Source organism: Aedes aegypti, chromosome 2 (genome assembly GCF_002204515.2).
Source record: "Aedes aegypti strain LVP_AGWG chromosome 2, AaegL5.0 Primary Assembly, whole genome shotgun sequence".
NCBI lineage: Eukaryota > Metazoa > Arthropoda > Insecta > Diptera > Culicidae > Aedes > Aedes aegypti.
The window spans coordinates 337,373,696-337,388,444 of record NC_035108.1 but is presented as its reverse complement, the minus strand read 5'-3'; the positions used below and the strand labels follow the sequence as shown (position 1 = coordinate 337,388,444).

At 41.5% G+C, this 14,749-nt stretch overlaps 1 protein-coding gene across 1 annotated transcript; it reads right to left on the bottom strand.

Annotated features, from left to right (window-relative positions):
• Positions 1-1,323: 1,323 nt before the first annotated feature.
• LOC110675204 (bromodomain adjacent to zinc finger domain protein 1A-like) lies at positions 1,324-11,689 on the bottom strand. Its single transcript, XM_021839618.1, has 3 exons — positions 11,652-11,689; positions 10,316-11,597; positions 1,324-1,634 (listed from the first exon to the last, which is right to left on the bottom strand). The coding sequence occupies exons 2-3, from the start codon at positions 11,511-11,513 to the stop codon at positions 1,324-1,326; spliced, it is 1,509 nt and encodes a 502-aa protein (XP_021695310.1). The 5' UTR covers positions 11,514-11,597; positions 11,652-11,689.
• Between the last annotated feature and the right edge of the window lie 3,060 nt (positions 11,690-14,749).

Sequence of the window (14,749 nt, the reverse complement as noted above, 5' to 3'; positions counted from 1 at the left end):
TGCACTGATGTTATTGAATTTACCTTTTAATTGAGTTAATTGAGGTTTAAGTTGATAGCATTTCAAAAGGGAGTCGGACATCGATGATATGCTCCAACCGAAGGTCGCCATGTTGGATTTCAAAATGGCGTCAGACATCGATTTACGCCATCCCCTTGTCGTACCCAAGAATCCCATATTGCATGGGTTTTCAACGATTTTTCTAAACGGGAGGTCGCCATCTTGCATTTTAAAATGGCATCGGATACCGATTTTCATCATCCTCTCTTCGTTCCAGTGTTTGGATTTCGATCAGAATAAGCCGATCGAACAATATTCGGGGAGTATTACAGTTCGCGAACCATAATAGTTCGTGGCACATCGCATTCGGAGAGCCCTATGAATGTAAACATTCACTCTCTCGTTTGGTACGTAACACGAGAGCGTTCGCGAGCAGCAACTCTCACAGACTGCAACAGTATCCAGTCGTTCGGGTGATTTCTGTTTTGCACCACCTTTCATTTTATATATTTTTGACTCAACTTTTGAAATTTATTTTTTATGTGATTTGATTGTGATTCAGAAGAGAACACTTTTTTTTTGTTTTGAGATGTAAAGCCGCACCCGAATGTAGAACATTAACTGTTGAACGAGTTTCTTGGTTTTCTCATAAAAGTTTCTATACATGGTTTGGTGTGAAATGTGTTTTGGAGAGATTTTGTTAAGTTTAAATTCTATCAAATTTGATACACGTTTTAGAATGGATTCTTTGTGGAATCAAGAAAAAAATATCAATTTTAACGTCACGTAATAAAAGGACGCTGCCTATGTGTATTCCTGGCGAAATCCTTTGCTGATAGGTATGAGGTGGGATGTACAGGTACTATTAAAAGTTACTTGGCGATTTCGTCACGTTCATCACAAGTTTTTTGTCAAACTACTTGCTTATATCAGATGAGTTCTATTGTGCATAAAATTGCAGAATATTTTTCAGATTCTAGTTATCGTGAAGATGCATCGAAGCCAACTTCAAATTTTTAAGCGTACAAATCTAAAGAACCAGACAATGGTTTGAGCTGGAAACTTAATCGATTGGTCACACAATGGACCAATCGATTAAATTTTCAGCTCAATCGACTGTTAAGTTTTCTAGATTTGTGCTCTCGAAAAGTTAAGGTTTGGTTTCGATGCATCTTTACCATAAAGTTTCGTGGTAGATTCCAACAAAATATGTCGTAGAATTTCGGAATGAAGCGGGATGATTTTGAAAGTGTATGAAATAATGGACACAATTATATCCATAGGACTGGTATTACTAAACAACTCTTCCGAATTTGTCGTAGCCTATACCGCAAGTTCCATTGACCCAAAACGCGCATGAAGCTGTCTTTTCTTCAGTTCAATTCCAGACGCTCGACCCATCTTCACCGTGTTTTTGTTTTGATCAATCTGTCCGTAAATCAACTTCAAGTGCCCCAACTCGGGCCATTCCACTCGAGACGGCGACGAACAATAAATTGTGGTGAATGGACCCTTGGACAACGCTGGATGGGTTTTATTGAAACACTTTTGCACCTCCTCCACACCACCGTCATCGCACGCAGTTGCGTCTCTCTCCGCTCGCTGTTCACGCATAGCTCCAGCGAGCTCGTCGACTGTATCGAGGAACCGAAGAAAGAAAGCAAAACAGACTTCAGAAACGATCGTCACTCGACAGCCTACAACAATAATTTCAACCGCCCAAGAAAGGAGCGAAAAGTGCTTCGGGTTGCCGTTAAAGTGGGTCTCCCTTGGGGCACGTCTTGCGCGTAAATTCATAACTGGCAGATATTGTTTTTTGCTTCTTTTTCGATTTGTCATTATGTAACTTGTGAGCGCCTCAATCAGTCACGGTTCATCGGGTTTCGTTCATTTAAGGATAGTACTGCCAAGGTCAACGACAGGTTCGGTAAGGCCGAATCCGTGCCAAGGCTACAAGCAGTAATCCGATTTAATAATTCGAGTTTAATGGGTGCTTCGTATGGCTGGGGCTAGCGAAATCTAAATCAATCACGACGGACTAAATCCTCATACTAATGCAAGTTGAAGTCAACCTGCCAGTTTAACCCTTTCAAGACGACTTTTGTGGCTGTTTATATACCACGTGACTTCACCACCATGTGGCCGATGTTCACACAAAAAGTTGTTGAAGATTAAAAAAAAATGAACGCAAGGTTCCTAGAATGTACAGCCGAAAAATGCACTTCCAAAATTTTCCAATTTGTATAAACCTTGATCTTTGACAAGATCTCTCGCCCACGCCACATGGTTTATGAACGGCCCCTTTCTTAGGGACCTTCAAGGACGTCATGAAAAATAACTTTAACTATGTTTTTCTGACATGATATCGAGATTTGAAACATCGAATAAAGGAGAGTTAACTGTAGTCATAAATACTAAAAAATTGTTATACCGTGATTATCCGTTTTTCGTAGTGTAACCGTCTAAATTTCTCTGAGGATCCATATTTTAAATCCTTTAAATCTTAATATTCAAACAGTACCTAAACAAAAAAAGCAGGCCAGTTCACCGACTTGAAAAAAAACTATTTCTTTTTATTATGTATTACGGGGAAAAATTGTACCTGTTGCTCAATGTAAATTTGCGGAATATTCATTTCAATGAGATCTAGTAAAAAGGATGGATGAGGTCCGTTGAGCTGATGACAAATGACACCCGATCAATCAACTTCACCAAAGTAATATTTATACGACGAGGTGTCAATCGCTAGCACATTTACTAATGATCTATTTGTATTTTTTTTTCTTACATCATTTATTGATCTGCTGTAAATTATTTCCTTATATTCCTTCATTCACAAGCGCAATACTGAAAACGTCTGGATCTTTTTACACTTTGTCATCTCTTCGCTATGACTGGATTGACGAAAGAAAAACTTAAAAGAAATCAAATTATAATATTATCTGCATGACCTGTCCAAGTCAGCCGCCGCCAGCGCCATTCACGTATACCGCATTCGTGGCTCACGTAGGTACATTGACACTTCCATTCTCGTATCCCCATGCATTGGACGTAACGCAGCTTTAGTTTGGCACATACTTATGAATGTTTTGTGTACTCGGGTAATTGAACTTATGCTATGCCAAGGAAACATCTTGGTGGTTATATATGTCTTCTTGAACTTACGAATTCCTTAGAGTATAGGTTATTAGGTTTGTACAGATAACCAGTGCTCATCGGGAGCTTTTTTTCTTACAATTCATGATCATGTAAGATCAAATAACTAGGGTCTATTATATTTTCAGTTCCAAGCCTATCTAAGGTTATTGAAATACTCCTCCGCAAAACATTTCTGTCGTTAGTAAATAAGGTTTATGTCCTAACAGGCTCAACGAAATATGTCATTCAAGATTATAAATCAAAGATTGTTTGCGGTTATCCAGAAACTAATTTAAGTGAAGGACTTCGTACCTATAAACGTAATGTAATAATGTATAACATTCATACGCAAACAGAATCAAACATACATATTCCATCAAATTTGGAGTACAACGGCTTTCTGGGGTTATCTAAGAACTCCGTTGAGTATAGGACTTCAGATCAACACAGAACTTATAGAAATAAATCCAATCTCGTTTTGATTTCAACTACGTTCCCAGTGTTCTATGAATTTCAATGAATATTTGCCTTATAATTTACAAACGTAAGAGTAATTTGGTTTGACTTGATGTAATCAAATTTAATATTCATTCACGAAAATGAACCTTGAACCATAGAAAGCCGACTTATTACAGTTGTAGCTCAGAAGAGTTGTTATATTAGAGTTCTAGGATAACTTTTTATCATCAATAACTCGTTGAACACAAACCTTGGTAGAACCTAACTTAATTGTTCTTCTTTTTTCTGGCGTTACGTCCTATCTGGAACAGAGCCTGCTTCTTAGCTTAGAGTTCTTATGAGCACTTCTATTAAAGATGGGCGATTCTTTCACGAATCATTTAAAAAAGTCGACTCTCAATAATGAGTGAACGAATCATGGTTCTTTTCAAAAGAGATTCACTAGCATCACAATATATGGAAGGAAGCTGAAAAATTGTTCGAGAAATAATATTTTGGAATTCGATTTATCACAGTCAACTATTTCAAGAATGTAGAAATAGTTTAAGTAGTATATGAAACATGTTCTTTTGTAAAATATGTTATATTTTTTTGTTTCTTGTGCGAGAATCATGGCTCATTTTAGATTTTATAAAATGAGACACCGAATCAATCAAAATAGTCTATTCACTTTAGTGAGTCACATATGGTTTGCTCCCGTTATCAGTTCATTTCGCCCATTTCTTACTTTAACTGAGGGCTTTTTTTCGTATTGACCATTTTTGCAATTGTATATCGTGAGGCAAGCATGAAGATACTATACGCCCTGGGAAGCCTAACCCGAAAAGATCCTCGACCGACGGGATTTGAACCCATGACCCTCGGCATGATCTCGCTGAAAAGCTGCGTGTTTACCACTATGACTATCTGGGCCTGTATGGAGATTACTCTAGATTGCAAGGTTCTGAAAAACTACTCATAATATTCGTAAATCTGTTAACCTGTACTCCAAATAGCTCTTCGATAATTTTAAACAGTCGCTGAACTCAAACAATAGTAAAGTATAATTATATAAACCCGTATAGGTATTGTTGCGCAGTCGAAGAACTGTGATCGTAATTCCGTAAATTTATTTCAGTAAATTACAAAATTCCTGGCGAAATGGAAGCATTAACAAAGGAAATTCAGTGGACTCAATATTACTTACTGTTAGTGATCAATTCGGTAGTTCTCTTCTCGCGCAACTAGTTTCGATTCGTTTTCGTTTGAGCACCCCTGGTGTGAACAGTACATACAGGTTATAGCTATTTTATGTTGGGTATGTTGGTGTAATAATTCTTACCCTTACTACTCGCTATTTATGTAGTTTTAGCTTACTGACTGTCTCGGAGATAGAGCAACCCTGAGTGAGCCACAAACAACTAACCTATGCAACAATTTATACATGATATTACTTCTACGTACATATATGTAATTTAATCTTCTCTCACCTTACTACGTGAATTTAGGAGGAATATTAGATATGATGAAAGAGGAAAACGTATTTTTTTTTGGAAACTTAATTAGGATAATTGCCTCAAATGCAGCGAATTCAAGCTCTAGGAAAATCCAATACGTATGTTGTTGTTTACTTTAGATGCCTACTCAATCCCTTGTCCAGCGCTGGGTGTGGCGTGCATTGTTTCAGGTAGAGTCTGCACTGCGTTAGATGTCGACGGGGCGTAGTCAACACTCCCCCCCGGAATGCGCGAGGACACCTCCTGGAGCGTATTCGTCCTTACGCCTACGTCGAGTACAGCTATGGACACAGCAGATCGCTCGTGGATTCCAGATGCAGTCTGGACAGTTGCACGACGTACTTGCCCATCGGAAGACAAATGTGTAGCAATCACTCTTCCTTTGGGCCAACAATTTCGAGGAAATTTCGGATCGACGATTACCACGATGTCTCCAACGACGATTGAAGCAGATGATGTATACCATTTGGTTTTCCGGGTTATGGTGGGCAGATAGTCTCGAATCCATTGCTTCCAGAACATATTCGCCATGCGCTGGGATTGTTGATAGCAGTTCTTCAAGTGTAACGGGCTGTCATCAAATGGAATCCACGATCTCAATCCGTTAGCAGATCCCAGCAGAAAATGATTGGGTGTAAGTACTTCAGATTCATCATTGTCGACTGGAATGTCGGTCAGCGGTCGAGAGTTAACAATGTTTTCGACCTCTGCCATCGCATTCTGCAGCACCTCGTCGGTAGGCAGCCTATTGGGTTGAAGTACATTAAGGTTCTTCTTAACAGTTTGGATTAGGCGCTCCCACGCTCCGCCCATGTGCGGTGTTAACGGTGGAATGAAAGTCCACTGGGAGCGAGTTGAAGTGAACTCCTTCTTCAGCTTGTCGTGATCGAGTTGCTCAATAGCTGCCTTCAATTCTTTACTGGCAGCTCTAAAGTTAGTTCCTCGATCGCTGTATATAACCGCCGGTACACCCCTCCTAGCCATGATGTTGCGGATTGCCATGACACAAGAGTCGGTTGTTAGGCTATGAGCGATTTGCAAATGGATAGCGCGTGTGGTTAAACATGTAGCGAGGACACCCCACCGTTTTTCAGAGTGTCGGCCTACTGCCACTAGGATTGGGCCGAAGTAATCTACCCCCATATAGGTGAATGGTGGACTAAACGCTGATAATCGTGCTTTAGGTAGATCGGCCATCACTGGTGGTTGCGGCTTGGCGAGTTGATTTTTGCAATACTGGCAATCACGCCGCACAGCGTTATACGTTGCTTTAAGTCGAGGAATGCGGTAACGCTGTAGTAGCTCGTTGATAATCGTCGTATGGTTTTGATGGTTGAAACGTTCGTGGGCGTTCGCTATGATCAGGTGCGTTATATAATGTTGACGAGGAAGTATAATGGGTTCGGCAGCATCGCGATCGATAAACGCACATGCGTTTGTTCGACCTTTGACACGTGCAACTCCAGATTCATCAACAAACGCACTGCGGAAAAGAGGATCGTCTCGTATTATCCGATTTGATGGGCACTTCGACGTACGGTTTGCGGCTAACGTTGCGACTTCATCGGCGTATATTTCTGATTGTGCAACGCGAAATAGATAATTCTCTGCTTTAGATAATTCTTGTTGTGTTAGTGGTCCAATAGCGCGTTGTTCTCTTTTCATGCACCGCCTCAGGTTGTCGATATAACGAAAGATGTATGCGGTTCGACGAAGTAGAGGTGTCCACTTAGAAAAATGTTCAGAGTTAATCACTGATTCGTTGATGGTTGCATGAATGAGCAAGTGAGGACGAAGTTCTTCGTTCGTAGGTTTGTCCATGCAAACAGCAGCGGGCCAGTTGTGTTTATCTTGCCATAGGAAGTCTGGTCCATGGAACCAACGACTGCTAGCGGACATATCAGGGATTTTCGTCCACTTTGTTCCTTCATCAGCAACATTTTGCTTTGTCGGAACCCATCGCCACTCGCTGATGTCTGTAGATTCCAAAATTTCACTGACACGGAACGCTACAAATTGGCTGTATCGGCGGTGATCGGATTTCAGCCAACAGAGTACGTCCTTGGAATCTGTCCAAAAATATCGCTTGTCAATCTTTATCGAAAGGGATGCTGATATAGTATCTGCTAAACGAACTCCGAGTAGAGCAGCTTGTAGTTCTGACCGCGGGATAGACAGGAATTTGAGTGGAGCAACTCTAGTTTTTGCTGCAACTAGAGCGCATTCGATCGTATCTGTTTCCTCGTATCGCAGATAGGCTACCGCTGCAAATCCGCTTTCACTAGCGTCGACAAATGTGTGAATTTCTGCTACAGCGTTTACTGATGTCAACGATCGATAGCATCGAGGAACTTCGATTGTACACATCATAGGGAAGACTTTCAACCAAGTTAACCACTTATCGAACTGTGCCTCTTCTATAGGATCGTCCCATCCGACCGGTGTCCGCCAAATCTCTTGTAGAAGTACTTTGAGGTACATCAGTAAATGCGCAATAAAACCTAAAGGGTCGAATATCATCATCAGCGTCCGAAGAACTTCTCGTTTCGTTGGTCGATGTTCACCGGACAACAGATCTCTGTCGTATCGAGAAGACATCTTGTAGGTGAAATGATCGGTCGACGTATTCCACCACATTCCGAGCACTTTTTCAATGGCTGCATCTTCACCGATGTTCATGTTCTTCCCCTCCGTGGAAGCATGCTTCAGCGTCGCTTGGACTACGGTCGAATTGGATATCCAGTTTCTGATGTCGAACCCGGCATGTCTGTGAATCTCTTTCACTTCGTTTGCCAGTTTCACTGTCTCTCCTTCTGTCTCCGTGCTTACGAGCATGTCATCGACGTAGTGTCCCTTGATGATCGCATTAACAGCTTCTGGATAATCTTGCTCGAACAGTTTGGCGTTACTGTTCTTAACGTGCTGTGCAGTGCTTGGCGAGCAACAGGCGCCAAAAGTCATGACCTGAACGACATATACGCTGGGTTCGGCTTCTTCTTCATCTTTCCAGAAGAAGCGTTGACATTGTTGGTCTTCTTTCCGTATTCGTACCTGGTGAAACATTTCTTTAATATCACCGCATATTGCCACCCGAAACTCGCGGAAACGAATCAGAACAGATAGAAGAGATGTCAGTTGATCCGGACCTTTCAACAGAACTGAATTTAAGGACACACCATGGACAGTTGCAGCTGCATCCCACACTAACCGTATTTTGCCTGGTTTGTTAGCGTTAACCACCACGAAAATGGGAAGATACCAAACTCTTTCGTGTGACTCGCGGAGTTCGTCTGTCGTCAGTTTTCTGACGTAGCCTCTGTTCACGTGATCCTTGAGCTTCTCCTGGAGAGCTTCGGCCAGTATTGTATCTTTATTCATTCGATTTTCTAAGCATTTCCATCGCCTTAATGCCATTTGCCTACTATCAGGGAGTCGGACATGGTCATATTTCCACAGTAGACCGGACTCGTAGCGGTTGTTCGTAGGACGGGTGAGAGCTTCTAACAACATTTGTGCCCGCTGATCATCTCGAGACATGAGAAGTTGACTTGGCTTTGCAATCCCCATACTATCCAATGCAAAGTAGGATTTCATCGCTTTGTGTAGACTGTTGTCGTCTTCCTGATTGCAGCCACATTTTTGAACACTGTGGTAATTCATGTATCCGACTGTAGCCTCTTCACCGGCGCAGTTGCCGTAGACCATCCACCCCAAGCGGGTTTTTACAGCTATAGGTTCATTCCTGCGTCCTTCTCGGCTTTTCACTGCATGTCCAAGGTTGGCATAATTTAAACCGATAAGGAGTCGTGGACTCACATCGTGGTATTCTTCGAGTGGTAGTCCATCGAGATAGGGAAACCTTTTCCGCATCTCTGAGAGGAAAAATGTTTGTGGGCGGATTTGTAACGACGACAGTGTATTGATTCCCGACAGGTCAAACTTCGCTGAACTTCGGACTCCGGATATTTGAAGGTTTATCTGCTGTGAGTCGCTCTCTAGTTTGCGAGTTCCGCCAGTCCATTTCAGACACAACGACTTTTTCGGCCCTTGGACTTCCAGTTCATCGGCAAGACTTTGCTCTATAAGTGTGAGCTCGGATCCATCATCAATGAACGCATACGTACGTACGGTTTTAGAAGGCCCGTATAAGATGACTGGAACGATGCGAAACAGTACTGTAGATTGCCCCTGATGCACGTTACAGCTTGGATCGGTTTCTGCGGATCTCGGATTTTCAGTCTGCGTTGACGTTGATGGCGTGGCGTTGTAGTTATCGGCTTTATGGAGTAGAGGATGGTGTTGAAAAGCGCATCCATTTATACCACACTTTGACATCAGCTTGCATGTACCGTTGTGCTTGCGAAGGCATTTACGGCAAAGCTTACATTCCTTCACTATTGCCCATCTCGAATCGTAGGTGAGTTCCTCGAACCCGCTACACTTTGCAACAGATAAGCAGCTTCCCTTACACACCATGCACTTAGCTTTGGGATAGTCTACAGCTACGGACGACTTCAATGCACTCACAGGTTCGATCGATTTCTCGTAGCATAAGTCCGATTCCGAGTGCAAATTTAGGAATCCATCTTTCTTGGTACATCGGCCCCGAGAATCGAAGCATGTCGTAGCCATTACCGTACTGGCATCTTCTGCTATGGTATACAGCCAGGCACTCAGATCCGTTAGATTCGGGTTTGGATAGCTTCTAGTGAACCTCGCCCAATCTAGCTTCAGAGACGGAGGTAAACGTTCTACCAACTCTAAACGGAGAGACGTGTTAAAAAGATAGTCCCCAACGTTACAAGCTTGAATTGTCGCAACCATATTTTTAACGTTCACGGCGAAGTTCACTAAAGTCTCGAGCTTCTCCGTATTCGGTGGGGGAAGATGTCTGATCTTTTTAATGATTGACTGTATGATGGCATCTGGACGACCGAAAAGCATCTTCAAAGTTGAAATAATGTCGCCAACATTTGATGGATGGAGCAACTCACATTTGACCGCCTCCAGTGCCTTACCTTTCAGACATTTACGTAATCGAAGCATGTTTTCTTCGTTCGTAAATCCACACATCTGCGTAGACGAGTTGAATGTGGCGAAGAATAGCGGCCAGTCCTCCAACGATCCATCGAAATCTGGTAGATCTCTAGACACTGCCTGTCGAGCTGCAATTTGACTCCGATTGAGAATGCAAACTGTTTCGTCGTTGATGGTTGACACACAAGGCTCGGCCTGAGCTAGTAATATCGGCGTTGAACGCTGACCCGGAACGAACTCGTTGTGCATATTCGGATTCAAAGTAGGTGCTAACACTGGCCTGGCAGCACCTTGTGGGTATTGATGATGTGTTTGGACTTCTCTAGTTAGATGTCGGCTAGTTCCCGGTAGTGAGGATGGAATCGTTCTTGGATGGACGGAGGGCTTTAGGCGAGCAAACCGCTCCGATAAGTCTTCTGTTAGAGGCTGCTCGCTCCGAATATGTTCTTCGACGAACTGCGGCCTCATACTGCTACAGTACCGAACATTTTGTGAGAGACGGTTGTTTTCCATGTCTGGAACCGTACTGGGAAAACCTGATTGATGGCGTTGATGTGCGGGGAACAGGGGTACATCGCACTGAGAACGGTGAGTCGTTTGGTTTGTTCGAAGAATTGATGGATGAGACGTTCGCTGGACAGCCGGAGCCTTGTGCTCCTCGAGCTTGCTCGATCTGTTCGATGTTTGCTCATTTGCTGCTTCTGCTAATCCGGAATCTTCAGCTTCACCATGGCGTTCCGTTTCGGCTAACCACTCTTCGATCTTCGACAACTGGTCGTCTTCGTATTCCTCGTTTATGGACGACGCCTCGCTACCGCACTCTCTCAGAAGCTTATATTTTCGTTCAAGAAAACGCTTCTCCAGCTCAAGTTCTTCCTCAAGTTTTTTCAACTCCAGCTCTTTAAGTCTTCTTGCTTCACTCCGAGAGCTTGTTCTGCTACCCGATCGATTCGACACGGACTTGCTTACGGGTGGAAGTGGATTGTGTTGTTCGGTTATCGGGTGTTGCGTATTATTGGGTGGGGCAATGAAGGATTGAGTTTTGCAGGTCGGACAGATCCAGCTAACGTTGGCAATTTCCTCAGTAACTTGAACACATACGAAGTGGAACCACCTATCGCAACCGTCGCATTGTACCATCTCTTCATTGTCCCGCTTTTCGCACAGGTGACATTGATAGTCAACGAACCTTCGGACTTCACGCAACGGATTTCTACGGATTCCGGTGATACCTGCGTTTCCCTGGTTTCCACTGCAGGAAGGGTTCAAGTAGACGTTACTTACGTTGTTCGCCGCGTTATTAGTGACGATGTTGTCCGTGTTTTCCCTTGGTTCAAAGGACCCGGACGCAGATGCTCCACGATTTGTCGACTTCTTCGACATATTAACAGAATTTTGTAAACTGTTGCGCAGTCGAAGAACTGTGATCGTAATTCCGTAAATTTATTTCAGTAAATTACAAAATTCCTGGCGAAATGGAAGCATTAACAAAGGAAATTCAGTGGACTCAATATTACTTACTGTTAGTGATCAATTCGGTAGTTCTCTTCTCGCGCAACTAGTTTCGATTCGTTTTCGTTTGAGCACCCCTGGTGTGAACAGTACATACAGGTTATAGCTATTTTATGTTGGGTATGTTGGTGTAATAATTCTTACCCTTACTACTCGCTATTTATGTAGTTTTAGCTTACTGACTGTCTCGGAGATAGAGCAACCCTGAGTGAGCCACAAACAACTAACCTATGCAACAATTTATACATGATATTACTTCTACGTACATATATGTAATTTAATCTTCTCTCACCTTACTACGTGAATTTAGGAGGAATATTAGATATGATGAAAGAGGAAAACGTATTTTTTTTTGGAAACTTAATTAGGATAATTGCCTCAAATGCAGCGAATTCAAGCTCTAGGAAAATCCAATACGTATGTTGTTGTTTACTTTAGATGCCTACTCAATCCCTTGTCCAGCGCTGGGTGTGGCGTGCATTGTTTCAGGTAGAGTCTGCACTGCGTTAGATGTCGACGGGGCGTAGTCAACAGGTATCATCTTCGTTCATAATCTTCCGAAATATTACTGGTTATGCTAGTAATAGGTCTGAAGACCTGTGCTCAAAGGAGTTTTTGATTTATTCAAAACTTTGTAGACCCTAACTACCGTTTTGATTTATATTGCTCATCGAAAAGAATATAAAATAAATCAGTTTGTATGATTCCTCCGCGTCATCGAGCCTTGGCTAAGCTTTCGAATGGTGGGTGAAGATTTTGATTCCGCAATATGAATAATTTTAAATAAATGAAAATGTGTGGACTATGATTCTTATTCCGAACGCTTGCTTACTTTTGCCTTGATTTCCAGACACTTTGATTCCAATTCCGGGCATAGGGGGGTCTGTAGCCTTGAGGTTACGCTTTCGCTTCATAAGCGGAAGGTCATGGGTTCGATTCCCAGCCCCTCCACAAAAAACCCGTCCAGCCACCAGAAGACGCCTCACGGAGGACCGTGCTTTGGGGAGCACATCCATCCTCTGTCAGTATCAGATGGTGACTGAGACAAACTGACCCTCCTCGCAGGCTGCTAGCCTCACTGACAGCAGAGCTCTCTCCTACCTGCTCGGTGTGAGAGTAAAAGAGTAGGAGAGAGTGAAAGTTGATGTAAATATAGATAAGTTGAAAATAGATCTGTATCGGTAAAGAATCAGTTGAACGGTAAACTGATTCCGGCACAGTAGTGGCCACGAGCACAGAGTGCCTTAAAAAAATGAAAATCATAAATTGAGAAGTCAAATAATTGATTGAAATCGCCAAACCACCAAACAGACGTCTAAGGCAGTTGGACATTATAAATTTTCATAGATATTTATGAAAAATGCTTATTAAAACAAGCTTCGAAAATGCGAACTTTTGAACGGCAAAAAATGAAACATTTCATGTAAAATGTTACCCATACAGGGTGTCCGCAAATTATCCGTACAAACTTTAAAGATATGGCTCTATACAATCAAGCATAATAAATTCAATATTCTTGCATGGTTGTAAATATTGGCTTATAATATTCTTATGAAGTAAGTTGACACATTTCCGATGTCGAATATTTGCAAAACCAAGTCAAATGTATTGAGGTGTCTTAAAAGGAGCTGTTTTTCGAGCTTTATGACGGAAGAGAAATAGAACTCACTGGATTTGAACTGTATAATTTTCTATTTCCAGTCTAACTTGAAGCCACTTAACTACAGGTAACTTCAAATAATAATAGGACATTTAGATTCATCTCTTTTAGATTTTAGGGATAACAAATCTCCAGTATGACTAGCGGCCCTCAGGAAAAACGTCTTCGAAAATTTTAAATTTGCCTATCTCAGTAACAAGCAATCATTTCAAAATTATTTGAAGTTGTATTTTGTGTCAACAAATAGATGTAGGGAAACTGTACCAGTTGTGGCCATGGTGGTTCCCTATTTGGCCATATGTAAAATTTTATTAACAATCACATTTTAAATCTTTTTGAATGTTTTAACATCAAGATTGATCTTGAATCTTACTATTACAACACACAAAAATTTTCAAAATGTGAAGATAGTCATGTAATCACGTATGGCGAAATAGGGAACCATTATGTCCATAACTGGTACACCTACCCTATTATAAAAGGTACATGGACATTGATTTTTCATTAATTTTTAATGTGAGATCATCTTCCAATATTCCAATATTTTTCTGTTCGGATTATTTCCGGACACCCTGTACAAAGAAGAATGTCCGGAATTAAAAGCTGTCCGTAATATGAATCAAAACGGTAAATGAATCTGTGTGGTAGGGAAAGTGTACCAGTTATGGCCATAGTGGTTCCCTATTTGGCTATATGCATTATTTCGTTAACTTTCACATTTTCAATTTTTTTTAGTGTTTTAACATCAAGATATATCCTATATCTTACTACTAAAACACACAAAACTTTTCAAAATGTGCAGACGTTCAAGTTATCACGTATGGCGAAATAGGGAACCACTATGGCCATAACTGGTACACTTACCCTAATTATTCCAAATTGCAAGGTGTTAAAAGATTACTCGTTTGCTTATTTATCTAGTGACCTGTACCGTAATTGTCAATGCTGAATTTAAAAATCGGTGGCTCATGTACCAAAATCTCTTTACAAATGTAATATTACTTACTGCTAACAATTGTCTCTGAATTAAAAAAAATGTGGGACCCCATTTCGTGGTGACATCAATCACTTTCAAATGCGATTGTTGTTTGCTTGGAAAACAATTCTACATACTTAATCTGCGCTTCTGGAATTCGAATTTGCTTGCAGAATACTTGACTATTCATTGTTTATAAAATATATGACATAATTAAATTCCAAAAATAACGCGTAAAACGCCTAAATATAGATAATTGGTAAAGAATTTTCCCAATAGAGTAATAGAGTCGGTTAGCCCTAACCTTACTCCTGGTTTTCGAGTATATGGCTGATACGCTGCTAGTGCTTGATTCTGGCAATTAAACATATCGCATTGGATCGTCGTATGCGATGACGCTTTTCATTTGTTCATCATATTGTTTAATGTTTTACGCATCAGCGAGGTGCTATTGATGTCTCCTACCCATAA

Excerpts from the sequence above, each read along its gene's own strand:
- LOC110675204 (XM_021839618.1), bottom strand. The coding sequence starts at position 11,513 with ATGTCGAAGAAGTCGACAAATCGTGGAGCATCTGCGTCCGGGTCCTTT. Across the intron at positions 1,635-10,315 it reads ACTAGCTCAGGCCGAGCCTT|TCGACGAGCTCGCTGGAGCT; the intron begins GTGTGTCAACCA and ends TCCTCGATACAG.